General features: G+C 40.0%; 1 protein-coding gene across 10 annotated transcripts in view; it reads right to left on the bottom strand.

Annotated features, from left to right (window-relative positions):
- The window catches only part of FANCC (FA complementation group C), a 216058-nt gene that overhangs the window by 48811 nt on the left and 147938 nt on the right, over nucleotides 1-19309 (bottom strand). For 9 of the 10 annotated variants that reach the window (XM_017871520.1, XM_017871521.1, XM_017871522.1 and 6 more), the window contains one exon: nucleotides 2537-2701. The exons of the other annotated variant lie outside the window; for it this stretch is intronic. In XM_017871520.1, the coding sequence (XP_017727009.1) occupies nucleotides 2537-2701 (165 nt within the window). The remainder of the gene's footprint in view (nucleotides 1-2536; nucleotides 2702-19309) is intronic. 10 annotated transcript variants of the gene reach the window in all.

Genomic DNA, 19309 nt, shown 5'->3' with positions numbered 1-19309 from the left:
TGTAATCCCAGCTACTCGAGAGGCTGTGGCAGGAGAATTGCTTGAACCTGGAAGGCAGAGGTTGTGGTGAGCTGAGATCGTGCCACCGTACTCCAGCCTGGGCAACAAGAGCAAAACTCTGTCTCCAAAAAAAAAAAGAAATCAAAGGAAAGAAAAGATGAAACTGACACATCAGAGAATTCTCTGACTCATGAGATGGAGACATCTGCTCCAGAGAAAGTGGGCTAAACTGTAAACAAAGACAAAAAATGTGAGGAAAGTTCTTTTAACCTTGCCTTTACAGATGTTAATGATTTACCTTATTGTGGCTTATGCAACAATATTTCAAATACTATTATGGTGCAAGTTAACTGCCACATCGATTTGAGATCATTCAGAATCTAAAGAAAAAAATTAATTTAAGTGCAGATGTGATAAATTAATATGTCACCAACAGAACTGTACTTCTGCCTTACAACAGAATCTCTGGACTTACTGTATTCCTTGTAGTTGTCTGGTATCAGCACCAACTAAGCACAGAAGCTCTTTTATATGAAAGTTGGCCACACACACAAGTGGTAGGGAAATACTTAAATTACTGAATAACTATTTAGAATCTCCTTGTTTTTCCTGGAACAACCATGTTGACGTTTGCACTGATAGCGCAAAAGCAACGGTGGGTAACACAGCTGCATCTCAGTGGGAATCAGAGCAGAGACAGTCCTCACGCTACACTTCACCACCACACACACACAGTAGAAACACCACGCTTTCACATACGAATATTTGATGAAGCAGTTTATCATACTGATTTTATTAAACTGTTGCCCTCAAGGATACTTTTTAAAAAGAATTCTGTATGGTGAAAAGGAAAGTGTGCATAAAGCACTTCTGCTTCATAATAAAAAACGACGGTTGCCTGGAGAAAAGCACTCCACTTGTACACCTGCACAACTCTTTCAGCGGTGGACTCACCTGACCACTTTTTGTCATGGAAATTGACTTGAAAGAATGAGTAGCAGACAGGCAGTGGTTAGTCACATTTTGGGATTAGGCACATACTTTTTCAATAATTTGCAAAGTGACTCAGTCCCCTCAGGAAAACAACTGACAGTGCTTGTAGCCCATGATAAATTTTAGCTTTTAAGCAGAAATTAGAATCTTGGAAATCTATGTCCACCAACATAAGCTTGACAGCTTCCCAATACTTAAAGTCGTTTCTGATGAGGTGGCAGTAGTGACTATAGGTTTTGATATTGCATAATGAAATATGTCAATGTTTGGAAGATATACATAACTCAATGAATGTTTTCCAAATGAACCATGCATAATGCTTCAAAATTATGTGTGTAGGCAACAAAGATCCATTGAAAGTGCAAGACAGACCAATGGGTTTTAATGTAACAGAGAATGGAAAGTTAACTGATACAATTTCAGATTCCACATTGCAACTACCCTTTAAAAAATGACCATTTTCAAATTTTGGTGAGCTATCAAAGCAGAATTATCTACAATGATCTGCGACGGCTATTAGAATATTCCCGCCTTTTCCAGCTACCATCTATGTGGGACTGGATTTTCTTTATACACTTCAACCAAAACAACACATCCCACCAGAAGCAGATATGAGAATTCAGCAGCCTTAGGGCAGAAAATGAGACTTGCAAAAATGTAAAAACAATGCTGCTCTTGTCAAATTTTTTTTTTTGCCTTGGAAAAGAGCATTGTCTTTCATGAAAATATGCTATTTGTGTCAACGTGTAATTAAATTATTTTTATTTTTTAAGTGAAGAAACACATTTTTAAAAATTTAGTTTCAAATATGATAAATATTAATAAGTGTTTAACAGATTTAAAAAAAAACTCTTGGGAATGTATGAACACAAAGAAGGAAACAACAGATGCGGGGGCCTACCTGAGAAAGGGTGGGAGGAAGGAGAGGAGCAGAAAAGGTAACTATTGGGTACTGGGCTTAATACCTGGGTGATGAAATAATATGTACAACGAAACCCTATGACATGTGTTTACATATGTAACAAACCTTCACATGTACCCCCAAACCTAAAATAAAAGTTTAAAAACAAATGCTTTGGGCTCCTCAGTAATTTTTTTTTTTTTTTTTTTTTTTGAGATGGAGTCTCACTCTGTTGCCCGGGTTGGAGTGCAGTGGCGTGATCTTAGCTCACTGCAACCTCTGCCTCACAGGCTGAAGTGATCCTTCTGACTCAGCCCCCCTAGTAGCTGGGATTACAGACACACGCCACCATACTTGGCTAATTTTTGTATTTTTAGTAGAGATGGGGTTTCGCCATGTTGGCCAGGCTGGTCTCAAACTCCTGACCTCAGGTGATCCACCCACCTTGGCATCCCAAAGGGCTGGGATTACAGGTGTGAGCCACCACACCTGGCCGGGATACTCAGTGATTTTTAAGAGTATAAAGGGGTACTGAGACAAAAACGTTTGGACCCTGCTGTTATATAGTCTTTCCAACACACCACAGCCTTCTAAGAAAAGGAAAAATGACGCAGGATGACAGGAGACATGAACACCACTTACAGCAAAATGGCCTCGTTTACAGCCTCAAAGAACTCTGGCTGGAGGATTTCCTGAGGTTCATGTCCGTGACAGACGAGCAAAGCCTCCACCAGAGGGTCAACATCTGGCAGGGTAATAAGTGGGACACAGACTCGTGACAGGGACGCCAATCGCTCGGGAGTCATTCTATGGAAGAAATAAGAAATAATCACCCAAATCTAAGAGCCACGCATAATTAAGAACATATAAAACCTTCATGCTAAAAAGGTCAACGACAGATCACCTGTTTTGCCTCTAAATAAAGAGAATGACTCTAACACTATCGATGAACACTTCTCTTTTATCCAGTTCTTTAGGAAGGTATCTTTTAGCTGCCAATGCTGTTTCAGTGTCATTCATGGTCAGGACTTTGTTCTTTATATCCACAGGCACTTAATATGTCCAAAACACAACTCCTGAAATCCCTTCCCAGTGTTCCTTTTCCCCAGTGCCATCTCGTTTACTCAGGCCCAAATGCTGATTCCTCCCTTTCACTGATGCATCAGTGAATACTAGCAACACATCCGACCTCTTCTGAACACCTCCATTACTGCCCTTCTAAGTGGAGAGTAACCCACCACCTCCAGCCTCTGGATTTCTTGCTTCTGCACTCACTCCTATAGTTTAACATCAGAACACTTCCAGCACCCCTTTAAAAATTCAGATCACAACACTTGTCTGCTCAAAGCTTTGCAATGGCTTCCCACCTCATGCAGAGAATAAGCAATGTCTTTCACTAGCCAGCAAGTCCTTCCATGGTGGTTCCCCATCTGTTTCACTGACTTCATCTCCTTCCACTCTTACCTTTGTCTTTTCTGCCTCTGACTGCCCCAAGTTAAGGTCCTGCGGTCCCCAGTTGCAGCTCAAATGTCCCTTTGTTAAGTGAGGTCTTCTCTGATCATCCCATGTCACTATACTGTCTACCACGTGTGGCAATTTAAATGTAAATGAATTAAAATGAAATAAAATTAAAAATCCAGCTCCTCAACTGCACTAGTCACAGCTGAAGTGCTCAACAGCTATGGGCGGCTGGCAGCTACGGTCCCGAACAGCACACACGTACAGGATGCGCCTGGGACCGCGTACAGGATGCGCCTGGGACCGCGTACAGGATGCGCCTGGGACTGCACAAAGCACTGCTGGACACTGGAGCTTCACGCGCCCTCCTACCCGTGCTTTACTTCTCTTCCTGGTACCTTTCACCATCTGACCTATACGGTATTCCCTTGTAGTACTCATGGTTCCCTTCCTCCTGAGAGGGCAGAAGCTCTACGATGGCAGGCAGCTTCTCCTACTTTGCCCACCACTCTATTCCTAGCACCTAGGGATAACTCCTCACACACAGCACATGCTCAACAAATCCATCTCCAGTGCAGTGAACGACAAATAAAATGAAAGTTCTGGGTGGAGCCTATTCAACGTTTTTCTAGGTATTTTCATATGTAATTGTAAATATAGAAATTTAGTCTTGTGTTTTGTGGAACACACATGGCATCACAGTGTAGAGCATATAGCTGTCCCTCATTCTTAAAAACTTGCTGCCTATTATTAAAACACACGTGTTCTGTAATTTAACAATGCCACTATCAGTAGGCACTGAGGCTGTTTCTGGTTTTTCACTATTCAAACAGGGCTGTGGTGCTACCCTTACCCATGCCTGTCTGTGCCCACATGTGAGAACTTGCATATTAAATTGCCTTCCAAGGCCAGGGGCGGTGGCTCACACATGAAGTCCCAGCACTTTGAGAGGCTGAGGCAGACAGATCGCTTGATCCCAGAAGTTCAAGACCAGCCTGGGTCATATGGAGAAACCCCATCTCTACAAAAAATACAAAAACTAGCTGGGTGTGGTGGTGCGTGCCTGCAGCTGCAGCTACTGGGGGGACTGAGGTGGGAGGTTGCTCGAGACCAAGAGGTCAAGGCTGCAGTGAGCTGTGTTCACACCACTGCACTCCAGCCTGGGAGACAGAACGAGACCCCGTCTCAAAAAAAACACACACATAGACACACACAAAAAACTGCCTTGCAAATGACCACTCTTCCAATGATATCATTATTTGTTTCTATTTCTCAAAAATTTAACGAACAAAAATTGCTATTTCATTGCCTTAATTTGCATTTTCCTGATAACTTGTGAGATGGTAATTGTTACCCACTTGTATTTACTCTTCAGAGAATTTGTTTATATATTTGTGTATTTTTGTCCTATTTGTTCATTTAATACCTATTTATTGATCCCCTATTGTAGTCAAGGCTCTGTTTGAGGTGTACGTGATACAGATGCAAAGATGACAAGGTCTCATCAGGGAGAGGAACAATATAATGCCAGATGATACTGGGTATCATGCTGAAAAGTAAAGAATGCTCAGAAGTGACAGAAATTTACCAAGAAGGTGACATGTGAGCAGTGCTCTGAAGGAAGTACATGAACAAGCCACGTATATATCTGGGAGGAAAACATTGCAGACAGATGAAAAGCAAATGCAAAGGCCCTCAGCATCTGAAAAGAGCAAGGGGACCAACGTGATCACACCCAGTGAACCAGGGAGGACGGCGGAAAGGCTCTGTAGATCACTGTGGGGCCTGCATATTCTTTTTTAAAAAACTTGAGTTTTCATTTTTATGAAATTAATAAACGCAACTATATTTTTTAAATTTAGAATATGTATTTACTTTTAAATTTTTATTTCAATAGCTTTTGGGTAAAAGTAGTTTTTTGTTACATGGATGAATTGCATAGTGGTGAATTCTGAGGTGTTAATGTGCCCATCGCCCGAGTAGATTGCACCGAATGTGTAGTTTTTTATCACTAGCCCCTATCCCACCCTCTTCCCGCTTCTGAAGTCTCTGAAGTCCATTATGTCACTCTGTATGCCAGCAATGTCCAATCTTTTGGCTTCCTTCTTTTGGAAAAGAATTGTCTTGGGTTACACACTAAATACACTAATATCAACGATAGTTGACGAGCTTAAAAAAAAATCGCAAAAACCCTCAATGCTTTCAGGAAGTTGACAGATTTGTGTTGGGCGGCATTCAAAGCTGTCCTGGGCCGTGTGCAGCCACGGGCCACGGGTCCGACGAGCTTGCTGTGTGTCTCTATACTCATAGCTTAGCCCGCACTAATAAGTGAGAACATAAGAGTTTGTGGATTGCTTGGGCCCAGGAGTTTGAGACTAGCCTGGGCAACATGGTGAAACCCTGCGTCTACAAAAAAATACAAAAATTAGGTGGGTGTGGTGGTGCACACCTGCAGTCCCAGCCACTTGGGAGGCTGAGGTGGGAGGATGGCTTCAGTCCAGGAAGTGGAGGTTGGGGTGAGCTGAGATCATGTCACTGCACTCTGGCCTGGGCAACAAAGCAAGACCCTGTCAAAAACAGAAATGAAAGAGAGAGAGACAAAGGAGAGAGAGAAAAGAGAGAGGGGGAGGGGAAGGGAGGAATGTGGAAGGGAAGGAAGGGGAAGGGAGGGAAGGTGAGGAGAGGGGAGGAGAGGGGAGGGGAGGGGAGCAGATGGGAGGGAAGGTGAGGGGAGGAAGGAAGGGAGGGAGGGAGGGAAAAGAAAATATTCATAATAAAGGGGTTACTTCCTGCCTCAGGTTCTTATTTCCAAATAGCAAAAGTAACTCATTAAAAAATAATCATCTTTAATCAGCCTTAAACTGATTAGTATTTCTTTCCCTCTGTAGTATTTTTTCCCCTTTATTTACATCTTTTTTGCACTCTTCCCATTATTTGATTGTACTGGTCTCTTTTCAGGGTATTGCTATACAATTATTTGTGCTTTTCATTTTCTCACCCTTGGACAGAAGACAAGCAGTTCAGAAAGGTTTCTAAAGTCTCCTGGACCACAATTAAAAGACTCTGCTGGATGGTATCAGCTGAAACAATCTTTTCTCTTTCTTTTTTGAGACAGTGTCTTGCTCTGTCACCCAGGCTAGAGTGCAGTGGTGCAATCTCGGCTCACTGCAACCTCGACCTCCCCAGGCTCAAGCGATCCTTCTACCCAGCCTCCATAGTAGCTGGGATTACAGGTGCTTGCCACCACACCTGGCTAATTTTTTTTTTTTTTCTTGTAGAGATGGGGTTTCTCCATGTTACCCAGGCTGGTCTCAAACTCCTGGGTTCAAGTAATCCTCTCACCTTGGCCTCCCAAATTGCTGGGATTACAGGTGTGAGCCATTGTGCCCAGGCTGAAACAACTTTTATAGATTAAAAACTTGCCTTTGTGCCAGATTGTGCCACTATGGAAGAGGTTTATTCTCTAGTTCATAATTGGTTTTGTTGTTGTTGTTGTTGTTGTTGTTAAGAATGCTTGCTTTTCCAAAGTAATATGAACAAATTCCCTGGCACAGAGCAAAGTCCACTGAAGGATGTCCATACTGGCATCCCAGCTGGCAGGAGTAGCAAGGATAAAATGGGAATGAATTTAGTTAGCAGTTTAGGATATTCCTAGTCAAAGCAAACCTATGATACAATCAGTAAAATTCTTAACTGAATTTACTAAGAATGCGAGATGCCTGTGCCAGTAGAGTACTCCCTGTAAACCAACACACCTGATACATTCCTCATTTGCTCTACTGAATGATGTTTAGAATCTTTTCTTTTAGAATTCAACAAGATAATTTTAGAATTCAACAAGATAAATTTTTTCTTTAGAAAAAATTTTAGAATTCAACAAGATAAATTTTTTCCAGGTACTTTTCTGAATGTGTTGAGCCCTTATACATAGTTTTTAAGGTAATTCAATCTCTTGGACTGAGTTCATTTATACCTATCAGAAGATTGAAATTAAAAGCAATTTGATGCCTAACATGCTTTTGAGCCTTTTAGTAGCTTTTGTGTTCACCATTCATAAAATTTTAACTTGGATTCCTAAAAGCTTGTGTGAGAACCAAAACTTTTTAAGTCCACAGTTCTCCAGTGAATAGCAAATTCTGCCAAGTGTGTTCTCCTATCTCAAGTGGAAGCCGGTTTAATGAAATTAGGTAACAGAATGGCACCGCAATAACATTTGCAAAACAGCTGCCAACCACGCGGGAGCCATTATAATTTTTGCCATCATTAATCATAACAATTAAAATAGGTATCATAATACTACCTAACTTTCTACTACACATCTGAAGTTCTCTGTCCATTTTTCAGATTTACAAATAGAAACAATTAAATCAGAACACAGCATAATAGGCAAACTACTTTCTAGTGTACGCTTAAAGTCAGGACAGTCCCACCCACCTATGAATCCAAGTTTCTAATTCCTTTCCTTTCACAAGTATGACTTCAAATGTCCAAGCAGCCAAGAGAACCCAAACTTAAGCACCATATAAACAATGCTATGCTGTTTTTCTGTTTTTTTTTCCTTCTTCTAGAAGGCGTCTATGCATTTATTTTTTCTTATTTTTTAGCACTTGAGTGTTTAACGTTCATTTCCAAAGATTCAAAAAGTCTCACAGAAAATAGAGAAATTGATCTCATAACTTCAGATGCACGGGATCGCCAGAGGAACAACAACTCACAGAAAATAGAGAAATTGGTCTCATAACTTCAGATGCACGGGATCGCCAGAGGAACAACAACTCACAGAAAATAGAGAAATTGGTCTCATAACTTCAGATGCACGGGATCGCCAGAGGAACAACAACTCACAGAAAATAGAGAAATTGGTCTCATAACTTCAGATGCACGGGATCGCCAGAGGAACAACAACTCACAGAAAATAGAGAAATTGGTCTCATAACTTCAGATGCACGGGATCGCCAGAGGAACAACAACTCACAGAAAATAGAGAAATTGGTCTCATAACTTCAGATGCACGGGATCGCCAGAGGAACAACAACTCACAGAAAATAGAGAAATTGGTCTCATAACTTCAGATGCACGGGATCGCCAGAGGAACAACAACTCACAGAAAATAGAGAAATTGGTCTCATAACTTCAGATGCACGGGATCGCCAGAGGAACAACAACTCACAGAAAATAGAGAAATTGGTCTCATAACTTCAGATGCACGGGATCGCCAGAGGAACAACAACTCACAGAAAATAGAGAAATTGGTCTCATAACTTCAGATGCACGGGATCGCCAGAGGAACAACAACTCACAGAAAATAGAGAAATTGGTCTCATAACTTCAGATGCACGGGATCGCCAGAGGAACAACAACTCACAGAAAATAGAGAAATTGGTCTCATAACTTCAGATGCACGGGATCGCCAGAGGAACAACAACTCACAGAAAATAGAGAAATTGGTCTCATAACTTCAGATGCACGGGATCGCCAGAGGAACAACTCACAGAAAATAGAGAAATTGGTCTCATAACTTCAGATGCACGGGATCGCCAGAGGAACAACAACTCACAGAAAATAGAGAAATTGGTCTCATAACTTCAGATGCACGGGATCGCCAGAGGAACAACTCACAGAAAATAGAGAAATTGATCTCATAACTTCAGATGCACGGGATCGCCAGAGGAACAACAACAAAAAAAGTGGGAAAATTAGCTTACTTTCTTTTGCATTATTTTAGAGGCCTGATAAATTGTGTTGTCATAGGGCTTTAAATAGAGTTTCACTTGCCACCAAGTAAAGTCAACAATTCAGTGACAGAATGTTTAAATTCTATCCTGTTCTTTGCTACAAACCATCTAGAAGGAGCAACATTCTGAGCATTGTCAGCTTATCCTGTAGCCCTATGGTTTCGGGGCAGATGGTTTGGAAGCTATAATACAACCACACAGGAAGGATGTTCCCAGCAGTATATGGTTACTGTCTAGCCTTCTGCAGTTGAATTCTTGTGCAGAAACTATTTGGAAGTGCTGCTCTGGCAACCAGTCAAGACCTAATGCTTAGTGCAATTCAATCTGGAAAGCGTTGCATAACTCTCCACTTGAAATTGGGTCTCCGCACTCTGACAAACTTCAGACCAAAAGACGAGCCGTGAAGGCTCTCTGCACCTGGAAGTCTTTGGAAGGCTATCAGTTGGGTTGCCCGAATTTTGGTATACCCAGGAACTACCTGTCTTTATGAGATTTTTTAATTTTTCAGAAAAATTATCCTGGATCGTTTCCAGCCTAATTAGAAGATACAATCTGCAGCCATGAGCTGCAGTACTTGATAAATGTCCCCAGCACCACAGTCTTTCCACCCACTCAGTCCCCGGTAATAATCTCTGACTCTTCTCATTTCCTCTTTTCAGATAATGAGAGAAAAGCTGCACTTAGAGATCTTTTAGGGAGGAGGACTGATGAGTCAGGCTGGAGACCTGCCTGCCTATCTGAGACGCTACACGAGTGATGCACACAGGCAACTCTCAGCCTACCTTTCAACTGTACAAACATCCATCCAGCCCTAACTCTATGCAATACATTCTGCTAGGCTATGTGCAGAGTATACACCTTCACACACATCCCCACACACCTCCTCCTCTATCAGCCCACCCACTAAGCTCATAAATTCCAAAAATTTAAGATACTTACAACTCACACTAAATGTGTCTTTTTGTTAACAACTTAGATGATGGACTCAAAAACACATTAATTAATTTTAGATCTAAAACCATCTTGGTGGTAAGAGAACGATGGTAAAGCACCGTGGAAGGTAAACGTTGAAAGGATTATCTGCCACTTAAGAGAGTGGAAGAGAACAGGAAGTACAATTTAGAAAAGGTGAATATTTGAGGAGAAAAGACAAACTGTTCACACAAAATAGATCACTATGGGTCGTTTGACAAAAAACTATCTTTATGAGAATTTACTATCAAGAAAATAATATAGCTAAACTATTAGTGATTTATAGGAATTCATCAACAAAAATAAAAACCGTAAATAAAATCCTATCATGTCCCCATACAGTATTCAGATCGTGGCTAGGGATAAATATGCAGTTATGGGAACTGCTTCTAAAGAAGTAGTGTAGAGCAGCATTTCTCGTACTTCCAGAGAGTACGTCTAGACAGGTGTTTTAAAAAACTCGGATTTCTTGGTCTCTCCCCAAGGGACGTTGATGCTACTGATTCGTGGTGTTTTAGTCATGAAGTCCTTGCCCATGCCTAGGTCCAGAATGGTATTGCCTAGGTTTTCTTCCAGGGTTTTTATGGTTTTAGGCCTAACATTTAAGTTGATAACATAACGTTGATGCCACACTTCTGAGTAGTTCTGGTGGAGAACTGCTACACATCCCGAGGACTGAAAGGCAAGACCTAGGAAGAATGCTGACGCTCATAATCTACTCAAAGAGAAAATAAGATGAAAATATAACCTAAGAGACTGAATCAAATAATGAACTAAGGACACGGATGTCCTAGCATTCATGCTATACTCCCAACTCCTAGAAATGATGGAAGAATTTCCCACCTTTTTTTTTTTATTATACTTTAAATTCTAGGGTACATGTGCACAATGTGCAGATTTGTTACATATGTATACATGTGCCATGTTGGTGTGCTGCACCCATTAACTTGTTCTTCACATTAGGTATTTCTCCTAATGCTATCCCTCCCCGCTCCCCCCACTCGACAACAGTCCCCCGTGTGATGTTTCCCACCCTGTGTTCAAGTGTTCTCATTGTTCAGTTCCCACCTATGAGTGAGAACATGCGGTGTTTGGTTTTCTGTCCTTGTTGAGAGTTTGCTCAGAATGATGGTTTCCAGCTACATTCATGTCCCTGCAAAGGACATGAACCCATCCTTTTTATGGCTGCATAGTATCCCATGGTGTATATGTGCCACATTTTCTCAATCCAATCTATCATTGATGGACATTTGGGTTAGTTCCAAGTCTTTGCTACTGTGAACACTGCCACAATAAACATATGTGTGCATGTGTCTTTATAGCAGCATGATTTATAATCCTTTGGGTATATACCCAGTAATAGGACAGCTGGATTAAATGGTATTCCTAGTTCTAGATCCTTGAGGAATCGCCACACTGTCTTCCACGAATGAAGCAATTTACACTCCCACCAACAGTGTAAAAGCATTCCTGTTTCTCCACATCCTCTCCAGCATCTGTTGTTTCCTCTTTAATGATCACCATTCTAACTGGTGTGAGATGGTATCTCATTGTGGTTTTGATTTGCATTTCTCTGATGGCCAGTAATGATGAGCATTTTTTCATGTGTCTGTTGGCTGCATAAATATCTTCCTTTGAGAAGTGTCTGTTCATAACTTTTGCCCATTTTTTGATGGGGTTTTTTTTTTCTTGTAAATTTGTTTAAGTTCTCTGTGGATTCTGGATATTAGCCCTTTGTCAGATGGGTAGATTGTAAAAATTTTCTCCCATTCTGTAGGTTGCCTGTTCACTCTGATGGTAGTTTCTTCTGCTGTGCAGAAGCTCTTTAGTTTGATTAGATCCCATTTGTCAATTTTGCCTTTTGTTGCCATTGCTTTTGGTGTTTTAGTCATGAAGTCCTTGCCCATGCCTAGGTCCAGAATGGTATTGCCTAGGTTTTCTTCCAGGGTTTTTATTGTTTTAGGCCTAACATTTAAGTCTTTAATCTATCTTGAATTAGTTTTTGTATAAGGTGTAAGGAAGGGATGCAGTTTCAGCTTTCTACATACAGCTGGCCAGTTTTCCCAGCACCATTTATTACATAGGGAATCCTTTCCCCATTTCTTGTTTTTCTCAGGTGTGTCAAAGATCAGATGGTTATAGATGTGTGGTATTATTTCTGAGGCCTCTGTTCTGTTCCATTGGTCTACCTCTCTGTTTTGGTACGTACCATGCTGTTTTGGTTACTGTAGCCTTGTAGTACAGCTTGAAGTCAGGTAGTGCGGTGCTTTCAGCTTTGTTCTTTTGGCTTAGGATTGTCTTGGCAATGTGTGCTCTTTTTTGGTTCCCCATGAACTTCAAAGCAGTTTCTTCCAATTCTGTGAAGAAAGTCATTGGTAGCTTGATGGGGATGGCATTGAATCTATAAATTACCTTGGACAGTATGGCCATTTTCACAATATTGATTCTTCCTATCCATGAGCATGGAATGTTCTTCCATTTGGTTGTGTCCTCTTTTATTTTGTTGAGCAGTGGTTTGTAGTTCTCCTTAAAGAAGTCCTTCACATCCCTTTTAAGTTGGATTCCTAAGTATTTTATTCTCTTTGTAGCAATTGTGAGTGGTAGTTCACTCATGGTTTGGCTGTCTGTTATTGGTGTATGGGAGTGCTTGCGATTCTTGCACATTGATTTTGTATCCTGAGACTGCTGAAGTTGCTTATCAGCTTAAGGAGATTTTGGGCTGAGACAGTGGGATTTTCTAAATATACAATCATGTCAATGATGGAAGAGTTTTTACAATTAAATATATAATACTATAAAATGGGGGCTTTTGGTGACCCACAAATTCTGAGAAAAGCTTGACTTGGTAGGTAGGTGGGATCTTTTTGAAGGAAAATACCACCACCCTAAAAGCTTGCAAGAGAGGACTACTATAAAAGATAAGAGTTACTTTGGGGTGAATTCAAGGAGCAGGGGGCAAACCGACAGCCAGCTGCCAAGACCTTATATACTCTTTTTCTTATCCACTGTCTTTAGGCAAGAGATAACAGAAATGTCCTGACTCCAACAGGAAGGAGGAATGAGGCCTGGAAGGAGACGCCAGTCCCAAATGGCTATCAACCTCCAGAAAATATGGGAGTCCTCTAAGGCTACAATTTATTGGCAATTTATTTATTGCCAATACATATTTATTGGCAACCTCAATCAACACCACCTCTTGATCTTTCCATAATTATTGGAGACTACAATATACAGAGCCCTAATAGAGAGACTAATGAGGAATCCCAAATTCCAGGAAGACCAGATTGTTTTGCAAAGTGGTTGTACCTATTTAAGTTCCCATCAGCAACCTCCTGAAGCTCACCATAACCTAATGGATGTCTAACTGATGTTGTAGTTTACACTTTCCTGAAAATGCACAGAAAAGCTCATAGACCAGTTTTAAATTGTGGTGAAAAACACATTAACATAAAATTTACCATTTTAACCATTTTTAAGTTACAGTAGTGTTAACTATATGTCCTTATGTGCAACAGATCTCTAAAACTTTCATATCTTGCAAAACTAAAACTCTATACCCATTGAACAACAACTCCCATTTCCCCCTTCCTCCCATCTCAAGGTAACCACTATTCTACTTTCTGTTTCTTTTTTTTTTTTTTTTTTGGAGACAGAATCTCGCTCCATCACCCAGGCTGGAGTGCAGTGGCACGATCTCAGCTCACTGCAACCTCCGTCTCCCAGGTTCAAGCAATTCTCCAGACTCAGCCTCCTGAGTAGCTGGGATTACAGGCACGCACCACCACACCCGGCTAACTTTTGTACTTTTAGTAGAGATGTGGTTTCGCCGTGTTGGCCAGGCTGGTCTCGAACTCCTGACCTCCAGTGATCCGCCCGCCTTGGCCTCCCAAGGTGTTGGGATTACAGGTGTGAGCCACTGCGCCTGGCCTTAGCTTCTGTTTCTACAGGTTTGACTACTTTAGACACCATACATAAGTGTGAGTAATCATGCTACAGGTTTGACTACTTTAGACACCATATACAAGTGTGAGTAATCATGCAGCATTTGCCTTCTGTCACTAGTTTACGTCTTTCATCCACACTGTAGCATAGGACAGGACTTCCTTCTTTTCTAAGGTGGGATAATCTTCCAATGTATATATATACCATATTTTCTCCACTCATTCATCCACTGATGGACATACAGGTTGCTTCCACCTCTTGGCTCTTGTACATAATGCTCAATGAACATGGGTGTGTAAATATCTCTTAGAGATCTTGTTCCCAATTATTTGGAAATACCCACAAATATGGGATTGCTGGATCATTTGGCAGTTCTATTTTTAGTTTTTTAAGGAAACTCCATACTGTGTTCCATAGTGACTGCACTAGTTTAACATTCCTAGCAACAGTGTACAAGGGTTCCAAGTACTCCATATCCTCATCAACATTTGTCTTTTTCTCTTTCTTCTTTTCATAGTGGTCATTCTAATAGGTGTGAACTGGTATTTTATTATGGTTCTGATTATCATGTCCCTGATAACTGGTGATGTTGGGCATCTTTTCATATGCTTGTTGGTCATTTGTATATATTCTTTGGAGAAATGTCTATTCCAGTCTTTGACCTATTTTTAAACTGGATTATTTTGCTGTTATTGAGTTGCAGGAGTTCTCTGTATATTCTGGATATTAACCACTTATCCAGATATAAGGTTTGAAAAGATTTTCTCCCATTACATATGCTGCTTTTTAATCTGTTGATTGCTTCCTTTGTTGCACAAACATTTAAAAAATTCATGTAGTCCTATTTGTCTATTCTTGCTTTTCTTGCCTGTGCTTTTGGTGTCATATCCAAGAAATCATTGCCAAGTTCAATGCCATGACACTTTTCCCCTATAGTTCCAGGTGTTACGTTTAGATCTTTAATCTATTCTGAGTTAGTTTTTATATATAACGTAAGGTAAGGGTTCAAATTTGTTTTCTGAATGTGTATATCCAGTTTTCCCAACAACAATTATTGAAGGGACAGTCTTTTCCCAATCTTGTAGTCAGGATACCCTTGTCAAAGACCATTTGATCACATATGTGAAGTCTTATTTCTGGGCTCTCTATTCTGTTTTATTTTGTCAATATGTCTGCCTTTATGCCAGTACCACACTGTTTTGATTACTGTGGCTTTGTAATATGCTTTGAAAAAAGGAAGTATGAGGCCTTCACCATGTTTTTCTTTCTCAAAATCATTTTGGTTATTTGGGGTACTTTGAGATTCTATGTATATTAAAGGATTCTTTTCTATTTCTGTAAAAAAAAAATAAAATAAAACCAAACACCACTGACATTTTGATAGAAATAACACTGGAACCTGGAGATTGCTTTAGGTAGTATGGGCATTTAAAATACTAAGTATAGGTTGGGTGCAGTGACTCATGCCTGTAATACCAGCACTTTGGAAGGCCGAGGCAAGTCGATCACCTGAGGTCAGGAGTTTGAGACCAGTATGACCAATGTGGAGAAACCCCATCTCTACTACAGATACAAAATCATCTAGGAGTGGTGCCAGGCACCTGTAATCCCAGCTACTCAGGAGGCCGAGGCAGAAAAATCACTTGAATCTGGAGGCGGAGGTTGAGGTGAGCCGAGATCGCGCCACTGCACTCCAGCCTGGGCAACAAGAGTGAAACTCCATCTCAAAAAAAAAAAAAAAAATACTAACCCATCTATGAACATGGGATATCTTTTTATTATGTCTTATGTAGTATCTTTTAGCAATGCATAGTTTTCACTGTACAAATCTTTCACCTCCTTAATTGCTTATTCCTAAATATTTTATTCTTTTTGGTGCTATTGTGAGCAGGACTGTTTTTAAACTTCCTTTTTGGGTTGTTCTTATTAACATATAGAAACGCAACTGCTTTCTATTCTCTATTTTATTTATTTCTGCTCTAATCTTTATTAGTCTCTCCCTTCTTTTTTTGTTTTTTTTTTGTTTTTTGTTTTTTGAGACGGAGTCTCGCTCTGTCGCCCAGGCTGGAGTGCAGTGGCCGGATCTCGGCTCACTGCAAGCTCCGCCTCCCGGGTTTACGCCATTCTCCTGCCTCAGCCTCCCGAGTAGCTGGGACTACAGGCGCCGCCACCTCGCCCGGCTAGTTTTTTGTTTTTAGTAGAGACGGGGTTTCACCGTGTTAGCCAGGATGGTCTCCATCTCCTGACCTCGTGATCCCTTTAGGTTTAGTTTGTTCTTCTTTTTCTAGTTGCTTGAGGTGTAAAGTCAGGTTTCTGACTTGAGATCCTTCTTATATTTTTTTTCTTCCTTCAAAAGCATGTACACCTTCTTCTTTTTTAATGCAGGCATTTATCACTATAAACTCTCTGCTTAGAACTGCTTTTGCTGCATCCCATAGGTTGTGATATGTTGTGTTTTCATTTTCGTTTGTCTCAAGTTATTTTCTATGTTTCTTGTGATTTGTTCTTTGACCCACTGGTTGTTTAAGAGTGTGTTAATTTCCACATATTTGTGAATTTTCCAGTTTTCCTTTTGTTATTGATTTCCATTCCCTTGTGGTCAAAAAAAATAGTTACTATGATTTCAGTCTTATTAAATTTGTTAAGACTTGTTCTGTGGCCTAACATGTGGTCTTTCCTAGAGAATGTTCTATATGTGCTTGAGAAGAGTGTATATTCTGCTGTTATTGGGTAGAATGTTCTGTATATGTCTATTAGGTCCAATTGGTCTATAGCATTATTCAAGTTCTATTTTCTTATTGATCTTCAGTCTGGTTAATCAGTCTGTTATTAAAAGTGGGGTGGGAAATCTCCTATTATTATTGCGTAACTGTCTCTTTCTCCCTTCAATTCTATTGGTATTTGCTTCATATATTTGGATGCTCTGTTAAGTGCATATATTATTGTAATTGTTGTATCTCCCTGAACTGACTCTTTTATTATTATATAATCTTCTTTGTCTCTTTTGATAGCTTTCTGATACAAGTATAGCTATTCCTGCTCTATTTTGGTTATCATTTGCATGATATCTATTTTTCCATCTTTTCATTTTCAGCCAATGAATCAAGTGAGTCTCTTGCAGCTAGAATATAGTTGGATCTTGTTTTCTGATCTATTTTGCTACTCCACATCTTTTGAATGGAGTGTTTAATTCATGTTCACCTAAAGTAATTACTGATAGAGAAGGACTTACTATTGCCATTTTGTTGTTTTCCATATACCTTGTAGTTATTCTGTTCACAATTTTTTCTTATTCCCTTCCTTTGGGTTTCATTGATTTTTTCATAGTGATATGCTTTGACTTCCTTCCCATTTTTCATTGTGCATCTCCTACAGGTATTTTCTTGTTGTTACCATGGGCATTACATTAAACATCTTAGAGTTATAACAACCTAACAAGACAACTTTAATCACATACTAAAACACTGCTCATTTACATTTCCCTCCCCAGTTCATGTTATCAATATCACAAATTACATCGTTTTCTATTTTGTATTTATCAACACTGTTTTAACATTTTTTACGCTTTTATCTTTTAAGTTCTATATCAGAATTAAAAAGTGAGTCATGTACACTCAGCCCTCTATATATCTATGGGTTCTGTATCCATGGATTCAACTAAATCATGGATCAAAAATATAGTATTTGCAGGATGTAGAACCTAAAGATTGACTGTTTATATCTGTAAGTTCCATATAGTTTACTGTGGGACTGGAGCATCTATAGATTTTGATATGTATGGGAAGTCCTGGAACCAATCCTCTGTGGATACCAAGGGACAACTGTACTATACAACACAGTATTATAAGATTTTGTGTTTGTCTGTATATCTACATTTATCAGAAGGCTTTATATTTTTGTATGCTTCCACGTTGCTAATATTCTTTCATTTCAACTTAAAGGACTCCCTTTAGCAATTCTTGTAAGGTAGGTCTAGTGATGAACTCCTTCAGCTTTTGTTTATCTGGGAATGTCTTTACTTCTTCACTTTTGAAGGATGATGTAGCCCAGATGCAGTATTTTTGGTAGGAAGGGTTTTTTGTTTTGTTTTGTTTCCTCCTTGGCTCTTTGAATGTACCATCCCACTCCCTTCTCACCCATAATATTTCTTCTGAGAAATGCACAGATAATATTATGGAACCTTCCTTGTACATGATAAGTCACTTTTTTCTTGCTGCTTTCAAGATTATGTCTTTAACTTCTGACATTTCGATTTTTGTGTATGTTGGTGTGGGCCTCTTTGGGTTCATTCTTTTTTTTTTTTGAGACGGGAGTCTCGCTCTGTGGCCCAGGCTGGAGTGCAGTGGCTGGATCTCAGCTCACTGCAAGCTCCGCCTCCCAGGTTTACACCATTCTCCTGCCTTAGCCTCCTGAGTAGCTGGGACTACAGGCGCCCGCCACCTCGCCGGGCTAGTTTTTTGTATTTTAGTAGAGACGGGGTTTCACCGTGTTAGCCAGGATGGTCTCGATCTCCTGACCTCGTGATCCGCCCGTCTCGGCCTCCCAAAGTGCTGGGATTACAGGCTTGAGCCACCGCACCCCTTTGGGTTCATTCTTTGGAGTCCTTTAAGCTTCTTAAATTAGGATATCCAATTCCTTCCTAATATTTGGGAAGTTTTCACCATTATTTATTCAAGTAAGTTCTCTGCCCCTTTCTCTCTTATTCTAGGACTCCCATAATGTATATATTGTTCCATTTGATGTTGTTCCACAAGTGTCTTAGGCTTTCTTGACTTTCCTTCATTCTTTTTTCTGTTTCTCTGACTTAATAATTTCAAATTATTTGTGTTTAAGTTTTCTCTTTCTTCTGTTTGATCAAGTCTACTGCTGAACCTTTCTAGTAAGTTTTTCCATTCACTTACTGAGTATCTTTAGCTCCAGAGTATCTGTTCGGTTCTTTTTTAGTTTCTATCTCTTTGTTGATAGTCTCATTTTGTTCATGTATTGTTTTCCTGATTTAATTTAGTTGTTTATCTGTGTTCTCTTGTAGTGCCTTGAGATCCCTTAAGACAATTATTTCAAATTCTTTGTCAGGTAATGCATAGATCTCTGTTTCTTTAGGGTCTGTTTCTGTAGATTTATTTTGATTCTTTGATTATGCCACATTTCCCTGGGTTTACTTTGTGTCTTGTTATTTTTGTTGTATTTTGTACATTTAAAGAAACATCCACTTCTCTCAGTCTTTATCGACTGACATGGTACAAGGGAAGACTTTCACCAATGGACCCAGCTGGAGATTCTGGAGGTCGGTCAAACCTTTTCCAGGGAG

The sequence above is a fragment of the Rhinopithecus bieti genome, unplaced genomic scaffold (genome assembly GCF_001698545.2).
Source record: "Rhinopithecus bieti isolate Rb0 unplaced genomic scaffold, ASM169854v2 scaffold_6063, whole genome shotgun sequence".
In the NCBI taxonomy this organism is placed as follows: Eukaryota; Metazoa; Chordata; class Mammalia; order Primates; family Cercopithecidae; genus Rhinopithecus; species Rhinopithecus bieti.
This window is presented reverse-complemented; position numbering and strand designations above follow the sequence as displayed.